Source organism: Diplotaxodon limnothrissa, linkage group LG6, assembly GCF_057381915.1.
Source record: "Diplotaxodon limnothrissa isolate DT_005_m linkage group LG6, D_limnothrissa_male_GT1.1, whole genome shotgun sequence".
Classification (NCBI taxonomy): Eukaryota; Metazoa; Chordata; class Actinopteri; order Cichliformes; family Cichlidae; genus Diplotaxodon; species Diplotaxodon limnothrissa.
In genome coordinates, this window is record NC_140601.1 from 13,839,795 (window position 1) to 13,860,120 (window position 20,326).

At 42.1% G+C, this 20,326-nt stretch overlaps 2 protein-coding genes and 1 pseudogene across 2 annotated transcripts; 1 reads left to right on the forward strand and 2 right to left on the reverse strand.

Annotated features, from left to right (window-relative positions):
• Nucleotides 1-14: 14 nt before the first annotated feature.
• On the forward strand, nucleotides 15-8,216 carry LOC146630266 (uncharacterized). The gene is made up of 18 exons (XM_085355706.1): nucleotides 15-64; nucleotides 478-607; nucleotides 688-796; nucleotides 886-979; nucleotides 1,997-2,147; nucleotides 2,253-2,370; nucleotides 3,917-4,042; nucleotides 4,132-4,194; nucleotides 4,286-4,408; nucleotides 4,488-4,643; nucleotides 4,715-4,768; nucleotides 5,362-5,591; nucleotides 6,129-6,208; nucleotides 6,363-6,452; nucleotides 6,555-6,632; nucleotides 6,703-6,807; nucleotides 7,773-7,846; nucleotides 8,156-8,216. Exons 2-18 carry the CDS (start codon nucleotides 487-489, stop codon nucleotides 8,214-8,216), a joined length of 1,833 nt encoding a protein of 610 aa, XP_085211832.1. The 5' UTR covers nucleotides 15-64; nucleotides 478-486.
• Nucleotides 2,545-3,377, reverse strand: LOC146630267 (small ribosomal subunit protein eS1 pseudogene; annotated as a pseudogene).
• Nucleotides 8,217-10,252: 2,036 nt separating the features above from the next.
• Nucleotides 10,253-19,903, reverse strand: smcr8b (Smith-Magenis syndrome chromosome region, candidate 8b). The gene is made up of 6 exons (XM_085355707.1): nucleotides 19,134-19,903; nucleotides 16,301-16,713; nucleotides 14,537-15,258; nucleotides 13,672-14,133; nucleotides 12,834-13,335; nucleotides 10,253-12,022 (listed from the first exon to the last, which is right to left on the reverse strand). The coding sequence occupies exons 1-6, from the start codon at nucleotides 19,317-19,319 to the stop codon at nucleotides 11,584-11,586; spliced, it is 2,724 nt and encodes a 907-aa protein (XP_085211833.1). The 5' UTR covers nucleotides 19,320-19,903; the 3' UTR covers nucleotides 10,253-11,583.
• Nucleotides 19,904-20,326: the final 423 nt, after the last annotated feature.

Sequence of the window (20,326 nt, forward strand, 5' to 3'; positions counted from 1 at the left end):
TTCAGTCGCCAGGCGCGAAGGAAAGCGTACTTCGGTTTAGACACAAACAGTAAAACAGAACAAGGTAAGAAAACTATGGTTTACGGTACCGACGCGGTCATTTATGTGGTTTACGTTACACGTTCGCCTGCAGCTAATAAAGCGCGAGGTCGACTTTTTTTTCTACGCGTTTCTAAAGTTGTAAAAATAAATAACTGTCCTCTTAAAAGTAAGAAAACCGTACTGTCCCTTTGTTAGGCCTGGCTGGAACAGTTCATGCTGCAGAATAACACAGTGTTGTTGAGAAAGTATGACCTCTAAAGTTTAGAAATTCACAACAAAGCACACAGCTGAGCCTGTGGGCTAGCAGCCTTGGTGCATGACTGCAGGGTTAAGTCTACATTCATGCACGCATTTCATACTGCAGGTCTGCATCTGTGAACTAACTGATGGTTGGTTTTCCTTTTTCTGTTTCTTTCTTCTTCTTTTTTTAACCAGGCATTTCTGATGTGCACGCCAGCAGACAGTGGAGATATAATCATCCTGAGTAGTGATGATGACGATGATCATAAGGATGACAGAGACATGTCCTGCCTCATCGTGGAGGTGGTGGATGTGAAGGAAAAAGGTGACAGCGGTTTTATTTTGTTTGCTCCATGTGTTTGTGGATGATCTTATGACTAATCACTAACAGCCTCTGTGTTCCAGACTGCGTGTCCTCTCCCAGCACTCTGGAGGAAGACCTGGTCGTGACCTTCTCCCGCCACGCTGATGTGCTACCTCATGCTCGCTACGACTGTCCCATACACCCTTTTACGTGAGATACACTTTGAAATGACCATCAGTGCTCTTTACCCCCGTCTTACTGTGTCAGGTGCTCACACTGCTTTTCTTTGGCACGCTCAGGCCTACAGAGTTGGAGACTAACATGCCAGTAGACAGTAACCAGCTCATTTGTGATCAGTGCTTCTGCTACATCTGCGATAAGCTGGCATCATTGGTAGGTGTTAATGTTAACAGGACAAAATGTTTCTGACCAGCAGTTTGGAGGGTTCACTAAACTGTATTCATCTGTTTTTTTTGCTTGTTTTTGCTCTTGCCTACTCAAAAATTAAATAAATGCATACTTTGTTTTTTGTTTTGTTTTTTAATAACACTGTATCAAGAAACAGTATGGGGGGAAATAAAGAATTAAAGATTTTTTTGTAGTGTTATCAGCTCATTTTAAGCTAATTTTGAATACAGGTCCTCTTCCACTTCTCTTACTTGTGGTGTGCCATAAGGTTCTGTACTGGGCTCTTATTGTTTCCGTTGTATCTGCTCCCTCTTCAGCACATTTTGGGGACCTTTAACAACATGACTGTCATCGCTGCTATCTGCTATGCTGATGACCTTCAGTTATACATCTCTCTTTTTAAGCTACAGATCCTGAATAGGTCTATGAAGAGTTGGATGGCAAACAGCTTTCTCCAATTTAATGAGGAAGTCCTTGTTTATGCCCCTGACTTATTTTTGCCTAAGGAAATAGAAGCTCTTGGTCGCCTTGCCTTGTTTGCTAAATTTCTATCAGGATTTGACATGAACATCACTTTGAGTGTTCATGTCTGATCTGTGGTTCACACTTGTTTTTATCACTAAAGACATATTGTCAAGTCCCATTGTGTCGCACTCTGACCTGGAGATTGTTATTTATGCATTTATTTCTTTACCCCTGGATTGCTGTAATTCATTGTTGTCTAAGTAAACACAACTTCCTGGAATGTCTGAAGGTTGGTCAGAGTGCTAAGTCTTCCAAGAGCTCTCATGGCACGCTGTTGCTGACCCAGCTGCACTGACTCCAGATTAAATTCAGAGTCGATTAAAAAAATTCAGGTTTTGATTTTTAGAGCTCTTCATGAACAAGCACCAGCTTATGTCAGTGAAGTTTTACATCCCTATGTCCCCAGCAGGTCCTTGAAGTCATGGGGAGGTCTCTTACAAAATAGTGATTGATGTGCTTTTCTCGCTGGTTTTTCAGTGTGAAATGTGGTGCGTGAGCGGCATTTGTCACTGCAACAGCCACAAGAGGAGTGCCTTCTGGAGCAACCTCAGAAACCATAAGCTGCTGGGAGGACTGACTGCTTTCAACCTCACCCTGTCAGAAATGGACTCGCACCTCCGACAAGCAGGTGCAAACAACAAATTCATGCGAGGAGACACCCGAGATGAACCTCTTGTACTGTACTTTAAATATATCTTACTAATGTATTTATTTATTTTCACTTCATGTCCAGCGACGTTGCTGCAGCAGTTCAGACAAGAGCTCTCTGCGCTCTACTCGTCCTACATGAAAGGCGAGGCACTAAAGGACTATGGTCTGAGCCAAGAGAACCAACAAGGCTTCATCTACAAGTATGTTTCATAACACTCAGATTTTGATTTCTATATTGCAATGATTAGGAGCCACATCTGGACCAATTATAAATCCATAGCTGTAAGAGATTCCCAATATGTCTATAAATATGTGGAGCATTTACATTGATTATTCAGGTCAGTGTTTTTACACTGTCTACGGGATGGGCACGGTCATAGCTGTCCGCTGTCTCTACCCTCTGCCTTTGCTGCACTGCCGCCACCACCTTCAACATGGAACTTCATCACTTTCCCCAAGTCAGACTTTTTAAGGCTTTTTAAGCTTCTTGAGCTTGCAGGTATACATCAAGCAGCTGGCTCGTAAATCACTTAATGCTCTGCTTTGATGTACAGTCCAGTTCACAATAACTTTGTATAATTATTTAGACATTTGACAGAAGGCCAACATTGAAGTGTGAACCACTGTCGTGGATCACCTTGTTCAGCACTTCCTTCTGGTCATTGGTCAGAGCATCACATGTCATGAGCTCCATCAGGTGTAGGAGGTCTTTCTAATCTGGTTGGTACAGTTTTTTGTGAAACCCACACAAAAAAGAAGAAGAAAGTAGCCATCAGTGGTCTTTATATTCACTTGGGCTTGAATTGTGGTCAATTCAATAAACTTTAGTTATATAGTGTCAAATTACATCAACAAGTGCCTCACAGTGATTTGGATTGTAAGGTGAAGATCCTACAGTTAGCCGACCCCTCTCGAGCCAAGTACTTGGTGACAGTGTGAAGGGAAAAACTCACACTGCAGGAGAAACCTGCAGCAAAACAGAGCTCAGGAAGGGGGCAAGTCTGGGGGGGGCAAGTCTGCCATATCTTGTTACGGATCAGGTCCATGGAAGTTGCTGTGACAATTTTTGCCTTGAACATTCCCAGTAATGAGCTTAAACCTGTGGAAAGACCAGCTATTCATCCTACAGATCACCAAGGCTCACCTCAAAAACATGTCCCTTTAGACCATCTGAGGTCATTTTGGTTCCCTGAGTCCTGGTGACCAATATTGTTTAACACAGCTGATGCCTTAACATCAGCCATTCTTGGAGAAAGGGTGCACACTTTTCTTTGCTTTTAGTGACGTATTTGGAGATAGTGTTATAAAAGCTTCAGTTTTTTTTCATAGGACTGCCTGGTTGTAAATCTGCGATTTTATATTTTTGATTTAATTATTTGTTTTAAAAGTATTTCTTTATTTATTGCTTGTTCTGTTGATGCATTACTGACTTCTCCTCTAAACCAGCGGTCCCCAACCTTTTTTCCGCCACGGACCGGTTCATGCCCAACAATATTTTCACGGACCGGCCTTTAAGGTGTCGCGGATAAATGCAACAAAATAAAACTAGTACCGGTACTGTAAAAAAGAAGATTTATTCATAACACACGTGAAAAGACCCAGGAAAACCGAGTTGAAAAAGTCTGACGTAACGTTTCAGTGAGGTCAGCTGTTAATTTTAGGAGTGCAGTGCTGGAACGAGTCCACACACTTGTATATTAAGACGTCTCTTTAACTTTCCTTTGTTTTTTGTTGTGTTTGTTCCAGTTACTCACCGGTGTTTGAGTTTGTGTCCTCGTTCCTGAACCAGGCAGATCAACAGGACAGCAGAGCGGCAGTCATCATGAGTCTGGGGGCTGCTGAGGACTTTATTAGACATTTCCATTTCTCAGGGTACTCACTGCAGCATTTCCGCTTCTACACACATTCCTTTTTTTCTTAATTTTCAAATGTTTTTCAATATTTTTTTATTCCATTTACAGGGGTTTCATCTTTGCTTCTCCAATGGCTAATGTTGATACAGCTAAAACGATGTTACTGCAGAGGTAAATGCATGCACGTTGACTTCTTGTGTTATACCTGTAGCTCATTCACCTGGATATTCATCTTCTACTTGTGTTTGTGTGTGCTTACCAGGGTAATAGCATTGGTACAGAGACAGATGGTGATGGCTAATTTTACTCCAGACTTCATTAACAAACTACAGGAGTTTTGCAAGAAACTGCATTTCCCAGCTGAGCTGAGGAACATGAGAAACAGGTATGCTCGCCCTTTAACCTCCAGGGTTACCTGTTACATGTATATGTTGTTGCTATAACTTGATGTTTGTGTGCTCCAGCCTGTGTGTTCGCCCCTGGAACGACGTCCTGCTCGTGTCTGTGATGAAGGGACAGAACGTGTCAGGCGTGCGTAAGGACAAAGGCAAGAAAGACGTCCTGACTGAACAGATTTCTGTGATTCTGCTGAGGACGGAGCTACTGCAGCATCAGCGCAGGTTTGTATACGTGAACTCATCCACTTTGCTGTGTGTAGACAGCTGTCTAACTGTGTTGTTTCTGTCTGCAGGTACAGAGAGCTGTGTCGATATCTACGAGTCGTCCAGACAGACAACACCGCACAGTGAGTACATGCACAGGTTCCTCTGTTTTTCTTTCCAGCAAAGTGCATTTTGTGTTATTGTCATGTCAGTACATGATTTAAAAACATAACCAGCACTGAGTGGTGTTTTGGGGGTGAGGTGAGGACCAGGCTTGACTATTTGTCGGCACTTTGTAAGAAAATCCTTGATCCAGGTGCAGGCGAGAGTGAGACAGTTTCCTGGATCAGGATATCAGTGTCGTAGGTGTAACGTGTTTTGTTCTACATTTACAAAGTAAAAACTATAAGCCGATCACCCCCACGCCACGGCCATTAGGAAGAGGGGAGGTTTGAGGCGCTTCTGCACTTGCTTCACATTTTCAATCTTCTTCTTCCAGTCTAGGATGGATAATACATTTTTAATTGAAAAAGGGGAAAACTGTAGCTCTTCCATATTTCATAGTTTAAAACCCCATCTGGAGTTCATTAATTCGTTAAATATAGGTTCAGAAATGACTGTCAATCTGCAGTTACCATCTATAGAGAAACTAAAATCTCAAATCAAACGTTTAAATATTTAGACACCAGCAGTGACATGTTGCTGACTTGCTGCATTGGATTTGTTTCTCTGTCAGGTTTCAGCAGATACAAGACCTCATCCCCTACTTCATGTGCATGGCTGGAGACTTTTCATCAGCTCTCACAAGTTTGTTCCCCTCGGTGAATGCTCCCGCTTCCCACTTTACTCCGGACCTCTTCCTCTTTTATCTCAAAGTCTTTGAAACAGCGACTGCACCAAAGCTGACACCAGTCAGTAAACCGGGAGAGCTCTGCTGTGCTGGTGCAGCGTGGGAGTCTATTGAAGGTCCAGCAGAGATGTTTTGTTTTTTTTTGGGGGGGGGTTTGTACCAAGTTCAGAAGTGACCCAAGTCAGTTTGTGCTTGTGTCTGATTTTTCTTAGTGTTACTGTAATTATCACGATATTTTCAGTTGAAAGTGCATTACTGAAGCCATTCATGTCATCACTCCACCACATTCCCGCTTCAACTGTGCATCCACATACACCTCAATAGAGATGTCACATGCACAATAATGTCATGTGATTGCAGCTACAGCCCTTTAAAGTTATACTAACTGTGACCTCTGTGCTTGCTTCTGTATGACCGCCTCCTGTGTGAGAAGTCTTTGTTGCTGTAAGAACAGTAACAAGAGCATATGAATCAGGTCACATGGGAATCTGATTTTGGCCACACAATTGCATCATTAATATGAACAGTTCAACAAAAAAAATCAACGCAAAATATCCAAATGAATCAATGAGGTTTGCAGTGTAAACGTAGCTTCAGGATAAGATTTAGTATAAAACAAGGATTGATAATAAATCTGATTCCTCTGTGTGTAGATGCTGTGCCGCTGAAACGTCATGAGCTGGTGAGGTTTGCTCTCAGGGCTCAGGGATGCTGCAGTGCTGTATATGCTGATGTAAGTTAAAAGCTCCTCATTCAAGTCTGAAAAATGTTTTTGTCTCTAGATATCTGCCATCTTTATTTCTTGGTTTAGGTACATTTTATACTTGTTAAAACCTTGACTAGTATGTCCCATGTCTGACTGCATGTCTAATACTCCTCTGATCCAGTCTCGGTGTTGGACCAGTTTGCTCTCGATTGTCAACAAGCCTTGCGGTTCACTCACTGCTTTACCCATGCCCAGTATGCAGTTTCTGCAGGTGTGTACTTCTTGATTGTTAGAGTTAGACTTGCAGCTTTCTCCATGTTTCTCTGCTTTGTTTCATTCTGTATTTTGTCTCCTCGATGTCTGAATGATGAAGGAAGCGCGGGATGTTGTGAAAGGGATATTGCTTGATCAGAAGGGCTCCAATATGCAGATCCCACGATCCTTGCATGAGGTCAGTGCATTAACACTTACACTTCAGTGTTTAGAATTTGCGAGAACTAAACAGTCCAATGTGTTCGCAGGTGTATCCAGATCAGGCCTTGCTCCTGTTGGTGACGGAAGCTTTGAGCCAAAGAATCCTCGATTCCGTTTTGTATCCGATCCTACCTGTGCTCAACACCTTTCAGGTAGCCAACTCTTGCTTTCCTTCCATAGACGCCACGCCACTGTTTGTGCTTTCACATACTTAAGCTATATCATGTAAAGGGCTCTATTGGCACACGCAACAATAACGGTGCTATAATTTTGTGTAACTATGACAGTTTGAGTGTCTCTTGCATCTTTGTCTCGCTAAAGAAATAATTAAAGGTACTTTTCGCGGCTCCCTTATTTCCCAAGGCGTCGCCACAGCGGATGGATCTGCATCTTTTCATTTGGCACTGGATGGCCTTCCTTTTTTTCCTTCCCCCCCCCCCTCAAATTACAAAACAACAGACGTGCATAACAAATAAGACAAGTACAGTATAAAGAAACATGGAAAAGCTTGTTTTAGAGAATCACTCTCAGCCTCACTCTTCTCAAATTGATTACAGGTCATTTTTTATTTATATAGCACCAAATCACAGGAATAGTCACCTCCTGCTATGATTTATTGGAAGGTAATACAGATGACCCAACCAACTGGTAACAGTGGGGAGGAAAACCTACCTTTTAAGACTTGGGGGGGGGGGGGGGAACAAAACAAAAGACACACTGTGGAAGAGTCATAAAATCCACATGTCTTCGGCTATTGGAACCACACACTGTTTTCCCTCAGTTAATTCTGTCTCCCGAATCCAAACTGGAAGCTGGTTCCACAGAAGAGGGGCCTGAAAACTGAAGGCTCTCCCTCCCATTCTACTTTTAAATACTCTAGGAACAACAAGTAGGCCTGCAGAGCGAGAGTGAAGTGCTCTAATAGGGTGATATGGTACTACAAGGTCATTAAGTTAAGATGGGGCCTGATTATTTAAGACCTTGTATGTGAGGAGCAGGATTTTGAATTCAATTCTGGATTTAACAGGAAGCCAATGAAGGGAAGCCAAAACAGGAGAAATATGCTCTCTCTTTCTAGTCCCTGTCAGTACTCTTACTTTGATCTACAATTTTGTAGCTGCTCTCTAAAGAAATGTTTAAGATCCAGCTCTTCACTCAAGTCTCATCTGTGATGGAAACCACCTGTGACAGGTCAGATTAACACACCAGTAATGGATAAATAACTCTCCAAATTAATAAAAGCAGCTGGAGTTTAGTGTGTAGTTTCCAGCTGTTCACAGAAGTCTTTCTTCTGACATTTTCACACTTAGGATGCAGGATGCTTTCTCTTAGGTGAGAGTGTTACTCGCAGTTAAACATATGACACCACAACTGTAAAATTGTATGCTTTGTCTGTTTGTTTGGGGTCACTATTGACTGAAAAGATTCTATAATTTCACACTTTGAATTCTCGGGGGCTGTGCTGTTGTTTGTTGTTTAATCAGCTTTCTTGTGTTGCAGGAGAATTCATGGGCCTTTAGGTGGCTTTGTGAAAGTTTTTCCTCCAGTGAAGAACATCTGAAAAGATTCTTTCAGGCGATTGCACAGGAGAGGGAAAACAGCAGGTATGTGAACAAGTCTTGAGATAAACCACTACAAATCTCAGCATCCTTTAGCTAATCAAATTAACTTCCAGAAACAGAAAAGCTTTGATTTAATACAATCCCAGTTCCCCAAAAAAGTTTGTGTGCGTTAAATGTAAATATAAAAATGGAGTGTGATGTCAAGTGGCTTTATTGTCATTCCAACCATGTGCAGTACTCAATGAGACGAGACAACGTTCCTCCAAGACCGTGGTGCTACATATGACATAGAACAGATAATCAACACAGGACTACATAAAGTGCAGTGTGCAAAAACAAAGACAGTGCAACAAGAGACAGAACGATACAGACACAACAGTGCAATAGAAATGTGCAAAAAGTAACTTGGTGTATGAATGTGTGTGATTCTGCAGATAAGTGCTTGGTATTGACGTGTATGAAGGTATGCATGTGTGTCAGTCCAGTTACTGAGTGTTCAGGAGTCTAACAGCTTGGGAAGAAACTGTCTCACAGTCTGGCAGTGAGGGCCTGAATACTCCAGTACCTCTTGCCAGAAGGCAGCAGGGTGAAGAGTGTGTGTGCGGTTCCTCCACAATGCAAGTTGCTTTGTGGATGCAGCAGGTGCGTTAAGTGTCTGCGACGGAGGGAAGAGAGGCTCTAAAAGCGTTAGAGCTACATATTTATGCCGACTCATACATTACCTCAGCACAAGTGGGACAAGCAAGGACTTTTTAACTATGAAATATTGTCTGATAAAGGATTTTTTTTTTTTTATTTAAATTCTAACAGCCATGTGATAATTTCAGCACTGCACGTGTGTCTGACTGAATCTCATTGTCATTACTTTTCTTCTTGTTCCAGTGCATCCTGATTGCACATACTTACCCCCTGCAGAGCTACAGAAGTCTTAAACACTGTTTACAGCACTGTTGCCTTCCACAAAGGTTTAAATACTGCGGAGAGTCGCCAGCGTCTTACAGATGCCCGACTGTACCTGCGTCCTCACACCAGCTCATGTTGGTACAATGCACATACTTCTGTTATTCACCATCTGATGACAAGAGACTTGATATTGATTCACCTTTTTAATGTTCATAAATGTTAATGTTACAGTTATAAATAAAAAGACAGTTTTATGCATTAGATTGCTGAATCGCTGCTTGAATATAAAATGATTTTATTGTCTCCACAGCAAGATAAACAACAGTACAAGTGTCAGAGAGAAGGATGTTGTTGCTCTGTCATTTTATAACGGCACTTTGTTTCAAATCGTGTGCTGTATACAAAAAAAAAACTGTTGGATTAACGGGCTTTTATGGAGTTCTAGTTACCACAGTAACTGATGGTGTAATGTGTACTTTTATAGACAAAAGTAAGGATTTTTTTACAAAAACGTTATAATTTTTTAATTCTAAGGAAATCCGTGGTTCCTGGTGCAGCTGCGCCCACACTGGCACTACTACTCGGATGATCTGATATCCTCGTGTTGGTGTTGTTCCCAGACCATCGTGAAAATGTTGTTCCAGGTTCAACATTGCAAGTGACCAATCACATTGTTGTGACGTTATTCTTTTGCGCGCCAAGCCATTCGTGCATTTATGAAATTCCAATGTTGCAAGGACAATATCAATTCTGCTTACTGTTTATTAAAGGGTTACGGTCAGGGTCCGTTGATCGGCGGACAGAGGCGGTTTCACGCAGCTTAAGTACAGTTTTTTGTTTTACGCTGTTTTTTCCCGAAGTCGCAAAAGTATGACGTCACAACATTCTGATTGGTCACTTGCAATGTTGATCCTGGAACAACATTTTCATGATGGTCTGGGAACAACACCAACACGAGGATATCAGATCAACCCTACTACTCACCATCTGATGACAAGAGACTTGATATTGATTCACCTTTTTAATGTTCGTAAAATGTTAATGTTACAGTTATAAATAAAAAGACAGTTTTATGCATTAGATTGCTGAATCGCTGCTTGAATACAAAATGATTTTATTGTCTCCACAGCAAGATAAACAACAGTTGTTGCTCTGTCATTTTATAAAGGCACTTTATTGTTTCAAATAGTGTGCTGTATACAAAAAAAAAAAAAAAATCCCGGTTGGATTAACGGGCTTTTATGGAGTTCTAGTTACCACAGTAACTGATGGTGTAATGTGTACTTTTATAGACAAAGGTAAGGATTTTTTTTACAAAAACGTTATTTTTTTAATTCTAAGGAAATCCGTGGTTCCTGGTGCAGAATTGAATCTGCGCCCACACTGGCACTACTACAGTGGAAAAGAGGTACCTGAACCATATCAATTTAAAAAAAACAAACAAAAAAAACAAAACATTTGTAAGTGCTATGGACTGTTTCTGCTTAATTTGAAAAAGGAAAAAAAAATCCTACAAATTCATAATCGAGGGATAAAAACAGGTAATTATCTGGTGTTCATGCAAGCTAACCATTTTGGCATAATAATGCCAACACTATAAATCCATTATCAATTCAGCCAAGAAACATTAGTGATCAGTTCACTCCCTGGCTTCTCCAGCCTGCACATCAAATATCCTTGGGCAAGATACTAAACATTTGCCCCTGCTGCATCCCTCAGTGTTTGTGCAATTGTGTGACAAGGCTCCAGTATAGAAAAATGCACTTGTTTGAATGAGGCTTGCAGTAAAAAGCACCCGAGTACTCAGTTGTAAAGTGCTTTAAAAGTACACATACCTTTACACCACACACAGCTTTTACAAAACAGTGCACACTTCTCCACCAATGCTTCACTTGAGATTTTGGTGATGGGTGATTCAATGTAATGCACTACCTGTCTGTTCAAACAAAATGGTACTGATCTTTCTGTTTAACCTTTAGCAAGAACCCATTGACATCCAACAGACCTGCAGGTTTACTGCATGGGCCGCATTGTCATTAATAGTCGTAGAATAATTATAGGCTGCCAGTTATTTGTGACTATCAGACATGCTAAAGGCAGGGTGACAGGTTTTTACAAAGTAATGATGTAATGGACCTACATGTCATGTGGATGTCGTGCTGTACTCTATAGTAAACAGTACTCTATAGAGGTTACAGGCTTGCTTACATTGCACAGTGTTCAGATAAGGCTCAGTTTTCTTAAATTACAAGTTCATGTGTCATTAAGTGATAAGGCTGCCAGCATGTGGAAGGGTTTTGGTGCCAAGTGAGGCACTAGTGCAACGATGTGACCTAAATCTATATTTAACACTGCACATAAAAACATTTTTTTGTACCGAAATGTTCACAGCAGCAGTTGATCAAACCTAAAAATTAGAGAAACATCTAAACATTCAGGGTTTCTTTTTCTCCGTCTGGACGCCTATGATGTCATTGTGTTTCTGTGCATTTGCACTGAGCTGTAAGCAAATCTTAACACTGGAGGTCCACGTCCCGCATACCGCTGTTTAATGAGATGAGACAGATAGCTCATCACTCTCAAATCACATTCGCTCACACCTCGTTCACACCAGGAATCCTCTTCTGTGTTACCCTTCTCTTTAGCAACGCATAGATTTTTAAAAAGAGGTATAAAAGTGTGCACCAGTACGTGATTGACCAGCGCAGCAAGGCAGCTCTCCAGATGCTGCAGGTAGGTGATGCCCCGGGTGATACCAGTGTGAGGATTGGCCAGTCTGCTGAGAAGAGAACCAGAGTAAGACGGGCACCGCAGCGTCCTCTGGTCGAGGTCCAGCAGAGCCACATAACGACTGTAGCGACTCAGAGAAGGAAGGATGGTGGAAAAAGAAGCTGAGGATGATCTGGTGCAAGAAACCATGACATGGATGTGACATTAATAAATTTCATTTATGACCTGAAGCTGAAGAAAAAAAGAAATAAGCTGTAGCCTTCTACACATGTCAGTTTACTGTCATTTCGGATCAACTTGAAGCTACCTAGACCCATAAACTTAGCAAGTAAACAATGAAAAGCATAAACCTCAGCTGCTCAGTTTGTAAAGGTGGTGACAGAACTTAATGTTTCCAGGTCTGACCAATAACTGCAGTCATTCGCCTTAAATGGCCACCTGATTAAAAGCGTTTATATACAGTTAAAGCACCCAACTTGACAGCAGACAAACATGTTTACAGTCTGGGACAAAAACTTTTTGGCTAATGTCCCCTCCTCGCTCATTACAACTGTAGGGAGGGTCATACTTTTTAAATTTCTCTATAAGATCTCCAGTTAAACTGTATTTGGTTTAAAGTCATGCATTATTAATGGTTTGGCCAATTTGAGGGCTAGTGGATATAAGCCATAGCTGCCTGCTAGCTCTAACCTTAGCTCAATGAACTGGACATCTCATCGGTATGAGGTTGCTGACTTTTAATTACCTTAATGAAGTTACGAAACAAAAAAAGCAGGACTTGTAATGTATTTTAACAAGTCTGTACTCTGGTTTTGGCGAGTGAAATATTATTTTATTTATACGTTAGCAGGTATCTGGTTAGTGCTGACCAGTAACCTAGCATTAGCCACTAGCCACCCTGTTACCGAAATATTTACTGCCAACTCAAAAATAAATGCATAAAAATAAACAAACAAAACAGCAGGATGGCAGATAGCCCTCACCTGTACACTCCCATCAGTCTCCAGGTGAGCAGGTCAGTCAGCTGAAGGGGCGTGGTCAAACACATCTTCACAGCACTTCTATGAGGACCAGGAGCAGGCAGGAAGAGGGTCAGAGCATCCACCGTCTTCCTGACTAGGTTCTCATCTCCTCCGATGACAACCAGTGGCCGGCCACTCAGGAGACAGAACACTGCATGCTGGGAGAACGAGTTGTGCTTGATAAACCTGAGGGCTCTGAGTCCAGCCTTTCTCCTCCTCCTCTTATCCCAGCAGATGTTGCTGTGGATATTTTGAATGGGGGATGGGGGCTCTGAAGATTCAGTGAAACTGATGCTGCTGAGTGTTGACTCCTCATCAACACTCAGCAGCCTCAGGGGAGGGCGGGGGGAAGACCAACGATCCACCTCGGCCATGTAGGAACCAGGTGCAAAGTTCGCATTGTCCTGGGGCATCAGCCGCACCTTCTGGTGAACCTCAGGTGAGGGCTTCATCGCTTCGTCAGCTGTGGAGTAATAACAATATTTTATATGTTTTAAAAAAACTACAGTAATCAGCTACTTTCCCTAGCAGTTAAGCGCTTTATTAAATGATCAGCTGTTATAATTTTAAATTATGTCAGAAGAAAAAAAAAACCCAACTAAATTTGCACTAAGCCACGATTACAAATGCATATTTTCCACATTTTTAAAATAGCTTCTCATTAATTTCTGTGTTGCTGCAGATTTTATTTAAAACGGATAAAAACCATACCGACAAAGTGAATATATGTTTTTCATAGTTTTATAGCATGGATGTAATAACGAGAGCTTGAGAAATGAATAGTTGCACAACGTGTTACCTTGCAGTAGTTTGGAGGTCTTCTCTTCACTGTTGTCTTTGCGAAACTGATTCATCTTTATGGCGCCTGGCTGCTCTTTGATCATGATGTCATCAGTAACCATTGTTTGCTCCAAAGGCTCTTCACTTTCAACGCAACACTGATCTTCCTCATCAGGCCCATCATTTTCATCCTCGCCTACTGCAGCAGGTGCATTCAGTGTCTCTTCCTCTTGGAGGACTTTGTAAGACTTATCCACCATCTGTAGTTCTTCTTCATTCTCAAAGCCGTTGCTAAGAGGCTGCAGCTCTGCTTCCTCCTCTGTGATGGCGGTGAGGTCTTCGGTAAGGATGGATTCTGTGGTGCTGAGCACTTCAATGCTGTCCTCGCTGTTGGCACGCTTTGCATAAGCTCGCGGGTGTCTGATGCCAGTGTCTACTGCTGCACGCCTGCTGCAACTCTCTGTCATTCCGACTGGTGTGTCTGTGGAAGAGAAAGGTTTTTGTTTCATTTTTTTATTTTAAAATAAGCATTTAATCTCACTAGATATGTAATGAAAAGCCGAAAGACTTTTTTTCATTGATATTTCTTTAAACCATCATTTGTTGCTTAAATCCCAGACATCCACACAGGAGCAGAGGATCAAATGTTCAAACTGAGTCCCTGTGGTATTTAATTAATATAAGACAAAATCAAACATGTCAGAGTTTATTGAAAGCCACCCAGTGGACCCGATTAGACCTTTGGGTGGGCCGGTTCTGATATATTTGGCACTCTTGATCAACAACCCGACACTATTTGTTATTTTTGTTCTTATATGAATTGACTAACAAAAATACCCAATCCGCCAAACATTTATTTGAGAAATGTTTCCGCACTGCCGTACCTCTGCTGTCGGCGACATGCTGCGTCATGTACGACTTCTCAGTTCCGAGCACTTCGATGCTGTCACTGCTGCTTACACTCCCCGTCATCTCTGTGCCAGGACCAGGACCAGGGGTCAGTGTATGTGCTTCTGCTGCCTCCAGTTTGATTGGGATCTCCTCCACACAGGAGAAGAACGACTCCATGCTTGGTGGTTCTGGCTGAAACGCCCCGCCAGTCCTCTTACTCCCCATGTCCTTCGGCAGCTCCACCTCAGTGCCCTCTTCATCAGCATCGTCCGGGCTCCATAGCTCAAACAGGAAGTTGGTGAGTGTTAGTCTCCTGGACAATGATTGTGTGGCATAAGTAGTTCGCAGGACACTTCTGTCACCACGGAGACGTCGCTCTGTGTCTTTGAGCCGGTCCTTCGTAAGAGACAGGTAGTATTCGTTGCAAAGCTCCTCCAGTGGCTTCAGGTGGTGCTCTGACTTGCAGGAGGGGGTGGAGAACGAGAAGCATGGCTCAAAAGGTGGATCCGTGAGAGAGGTGGCTGGGTCATAGGGCAAGAAGTCGGGCTGTTTGAGCTTCCTGTTTGGGTAAGATGCGACCTGACGAAGGAGCTCTCTGTGATTTAAGACTGAACGCTCCACAGCTTCGAGCTCTTCACTTTCTCCTTCAGATTCTGTCAACACATTTACCGTTGTCTGACGTTCTGCGTCCTTACGAAGGGTCAGCCGTCTGTACCTGAAACACAGGCAGTAACATGTGGTGAGCAGCCCTTAATTAACTAACAGTGGTGTCACAGTTTCAAGGCTGCCATGAACTACAAACTTCTGGGAAAAGCTAAATTTCTTGAGAAGACGAGCCACAATCTTAGCCAAAATAATCTTCTGTTTCAAGCACCCCACTGGCTTTCAAGTGGGGTGCTTGAATCTGTTTGTATCAGAGATTATCAAAAGTCCAAAATAAATTCAAGTTTGCGCAGCTGAATTTTGTTTTTTAAAGTCATTAGATATTTTTGCTGTACAATCGTCCACCCTGAAAAAAAGAACAGTTCAAAGAAACCATTAAAAGTTCAAAATTACCATGACAACCATGCCCAAGATACTTCTGAGTCTACATTTCTGAATACACACTTATGTGGGTTTATACATGTTTTTTAAAACATAAAAGCATCCCTGAGATTTGATGACTGAAGAGCTGTGTTATAAGCAAGTGAGTGGATTTGTGTAAAAGTAAAAGATCCTACATTAAAAATCCATTTGATTTTTAGCTGGGGGATGCAGTTCTTTTAACAAAAAGAAGGTTAAAGTTAGCAAAAGGTTATCAGGGAAGGCGGGGCCTAATGTTAGACCTGCTAACCAACCCTGCACATTACAAGTCATTACTAGTGGAAGGTGGTATCCAGCTCGTTCCTCTTTCAGGTTAGGCTTAGGCTTGAAGCTAGAAATTCAAAGTTACAGTGAAATTATCACTAAATGCAGCTGTGCCAAATAAACAAGAGGCCACACAGGAGGATCTGAAAAATAAGAAGCATCCTTTTTGATAAATGAAGTGATGCTTGAGCTTGTGACTGCTTCCTCTTTAACAGCTTCCCCTTTTCACCACTGAGATAGAAATTGAAGCATTTTCACTCTCTTCAGGCCGTCTTCATTATTCCTTCCAATTTACGCTCTTAATCTGCTCAAATTAAAGATATTTAGAAGTAAGTGGCTTGGATATTTTAGTACAAACAGTTTTGCACAGAACCGTCCAATTTAATCAAAGTAAAAAGTGCTGCTCTTACTCGAGCTCCTGTAGTTTTCTCTGCAGCTCAATAGAAAATGCTTGTCTGTTTCCCGTCTTGAGGCTTTCAGCTGCCTCAGAGAAGCGTGTCGATAGCTCAGAAAAGTTGTCCATCAGCTTCACCTGGTCCGAGCACACGTAGGCCATGCAGAAAGGGCGCACCATCCCCCGAGCCTCCAAGTCGTACAGCGTCAGGTGATGAACATATGCAAACGCATTCTCTGCTGAATCTCCCAGGATTACTTTGGAGTCCTCACTGAAGTTGAGTCGGGGGCCGGGAGAGGATGGAGGGGTGTGGCCGGGGCCAGACGCTTGGTAATCCACAGACATGATGCGAACAGAGAAGTGGTTGAGGTCAAATGACCCGAGGACTCTGGAGTCCTCCGGTATTGTCAGCACAGGAGATGGACCCACCTGGAGACACAGAGCAGGGGGTTTGTAGAGATGTAATCAAATCAGTCACTAATCATCTGGCTTTAATTTTAGATTTGTGGATTTATTTAGGTAGTCCAAAAATCACAAACTTGATTCAGGGGCTTTTTACCACATATGGAGCATACCACACCCTCTGTTCTTAGAGCCTTAAATAAGATGAAGAAAATGTCTACAGAAAAGCCATTCACAGTCATGAGAAAAACTCAACACACCCCATGACTTAATAGCTTGTAGAACCGTCTTTAGCAGCAATAACATGAAGTAATTATTTCCTCTATGACTTTATCAGTCCCTCACACCATTATGCAGGAATTTTGTTCCACTCTTAGCAGCATTACTTCAGTTCATTGAGAATTTCAGGCATTTGTTTCTGCATAGCTATGGTAAGGTCCCATCACAGATTTCGATTGATGTGCACACTTTGACTGAGCCATTGAAACAGCTTGATTTTTTTCTGTTTTTTATTCGTTCTGTTGTAGATTTGCAGCTGTGCTTGGGATTATCGGCCTGTTGCACGATCCAGTTTGCACAAAGCTTTAGCTTTTAGACACAGCCTCACATTTGACTCTAGAATTCCTTGATATACAGAAGAGTTCATGGGCATCTCAATGACTGTAAGGAGTCCAGGTCCTGTGGCTGTGAAACAAACCTAAATCACCACCCCTCTACCACCGTGCTTAACAGTTAGTATGAGGTGCCCTGTGTTTGGTTTTCTCCAAAGATGGCGCTGTGCATTATGGTCAAACATCACCATCCTGATCTCATCTGTTCAAATGTCCCAGAAGTCTTGCGTTTTGTTCAGATTAACGCTAACAAACTTAACAAGCTCTGCTGCCATGTTCTCTTTAGAGAGAATAGCCTTTCTCCTGGCAAAGCTTCCAAACAAGCAATACTTGTTGAGTCTTTTTCTAATTTTACTGTCGTGAACTTTTAACATGCCTGAGGTGCAAACTGCCGAACGTGTATCTGTATGATACCGCTGGGAGCAGACATCCTAAAATGTACTTGTTTACAAGGGGCGTCCTTATAAACAGAAGAAAGCTGTTTTCAGATGATTTTTATGCTTTTTCAGAAATAAAGAATGATGACAAAATTAAGACTAATATTACCATAAATGCTTAAACCTGGTTTCTCATTTGTTGTTTTTGTTTTAATATTATGTCTTTACTTGCCTTTGTGTATTCATGTCATGCCATGTGTTTTATTCATCCTTCATCACTGAACCCCAGCAATAATAATGGATTGGATTTATATAGCGCTTTTCAAGGCACCCAAAGCGCTTTACAATGCCACTATTCATCCATTCGTGCATTCACACACTGGTGGAGGTAAGCTATGGTTGTAGCCACAGCTGCCCTGGGGCAGACTGACAGAACCTCTGGCCAACACCAGTAGGCGGTAGGGTAAAGTGTCTTGCCCAAGGACACAACGACCAGGACAGAGAGCCCGGGGATCAAACCAGCGACCTTCCGGTTACAGATACGCAACAATGTGGGAAGTTGCACTTGCTAATTTATTATTTGTAACTTTTTGATTCGGCGTCCCTCTATGTGAGAGGTGGCTCGTTTGTGTGATTGACTTGGAGAGTATTTCCTGTTAATCATTCAGTAGTTCTGTCTTGACAAAAAGATCTTAATCTTAAAGAGACTTCCTGAATGAATAAACGTCAACTCACTATCTGCTGCAACACAGTGATGCATAAGTATCTAGAAAACAGCAGGAAATATATTGTTTGTATTGGAGTAAACATGGTTGCACTGTAGAGAATGCAGCCTGATTATATGTGTGTAACAAGTGATGCCGTGCTATTATAATACCTATGCACCTTAATGCAGATAAAGCAGGGTTATAAACCTAGGCCTGGATTGTCTTTAGCTTTCTTCTGGGAATTTATAAATGTACTTAAACTTTTTTTTTTTTTTTTTTACAAAATAATCTTTAGCAGATGGGTTTGCAATACTTCAACACCTATTGTTTCTGAAGGAGAATCAGTAAATATGGGGGTCCAACTTTGGCGTATCCCATTTGACACTTTACAAGCTCCATATTTGTATTATTTAACTGTAAAATAGCTTCACATAACAGTTCAAAATAATCTTTCATTATCCTACACTTGATGTAGTCCCTCAGCTCATACCATGATTGACTGATTGTGCATAAGATGACCATATTAAAGCTACCCCTTCTCCAATGCCTCATACACCTTTATATCAAGCACACGGGGATTACCTGCAGGTGTACTGACCCCATTATTCGAAGCTTTTTTTGTGTTTATGAGAATCCACCCTGTTAAAACTATATAGACAGAAAATAACCCCCCAAAAACATGGGATCCCGTTTAAAACAAGTGCGATCACAGTAAGAAACCAGCAGTTTTTGTTTGAATGAAGCAAACACACCTGCTCTGAGAACTCAGCCACCAATATGAAGTCTCTGTGAAACTGTGCTGCTGTGCTCCAGGGATGAGAAGAGGGGAAGCGAGGGACAGAGAGCTCTTCAGGTAGACCCTGAGCCTCCTGCTCGTCTTCCTCTCCCCCAAAGCCTTCCGTGCTGGTGAAGGCCAGCAGGTCCGGTGACCCGATCATCTTGACTCGGTGAAGGGTCAGCCCCCAGGAGGGTATCAGCGAGTACCTTTGATCTACTCCGCAGGGGAGGAAGAGTAGGCTACGGGCTCAAACACCGCCATGTCGCGGTGCCGCCCAGCCTACAGTCCGTGAGTCAGCTGTTCACACGGGACCCAACAGCAACAACCGCTACCAAGGAGGCAAAAAATAAATAAAAACAGTTGCGCAATTTTTTGTTGCAACAAAACTATAATGTTATTGAAAGTTAACCAGATTGAAACTTCAATGTGGGTCCTCCTAACCACTGCGTTTCAGCGCAAACAAGCGGCGTTCCCACAAACACGCAGCACAGAAAAGTCGACGGAGAAGCGAAAGTTCCCTGCGGGCTCAAGTCACACGGTTTGCTGACCTTCTCCCGGGATACGTGTTCCTCTTTTTCTCGCAATTAGCAAGCTAACTTTGAGTCTAAAACATGTGCCTCGCTGTCACATATCTGACCTGTGCCTCTTTGCAAATATTTAACCTTGTGACGGGCAGCCGCAGGGAGAGACGCCGAGACGCTCCCGTTCCTTGAGACGTCAAAGTGGGTGCTTTTAATGTGAAGCCCCGCGGGAGGTCCGCACTGCAGCAAGACTCGATAATGAACACTTCCGGTCACTGGTTTCAACTCAAGAGGGCACTTACAGACAAATACAAGCTGCAAAATAAACTCACGTGTTCATGAAGCTTGTCATTATCGGTGTGTGGTACAGTGTTGATTTAACGCTCTGATTGTTTTAAAGCCTGAATTATATTATACTAACCAGTCATTTTATTTATCTGTTGAGTTTATTTTAATGGAAGCACACTTTTTTTACTTAACATGTCTACACAATAATGCAGTGTCTTTTGTTGTACTGTCTACTGCGTTTTTTGTGTGTCTTTGATATTTGGCTGGTTTTAGCCAAATTTTGTTTTCTAATTGTGTGTATTTGTCAAAGGACTTAAAGGTCTTACATAAATAATGTTTATCACTATTATTACTCTAG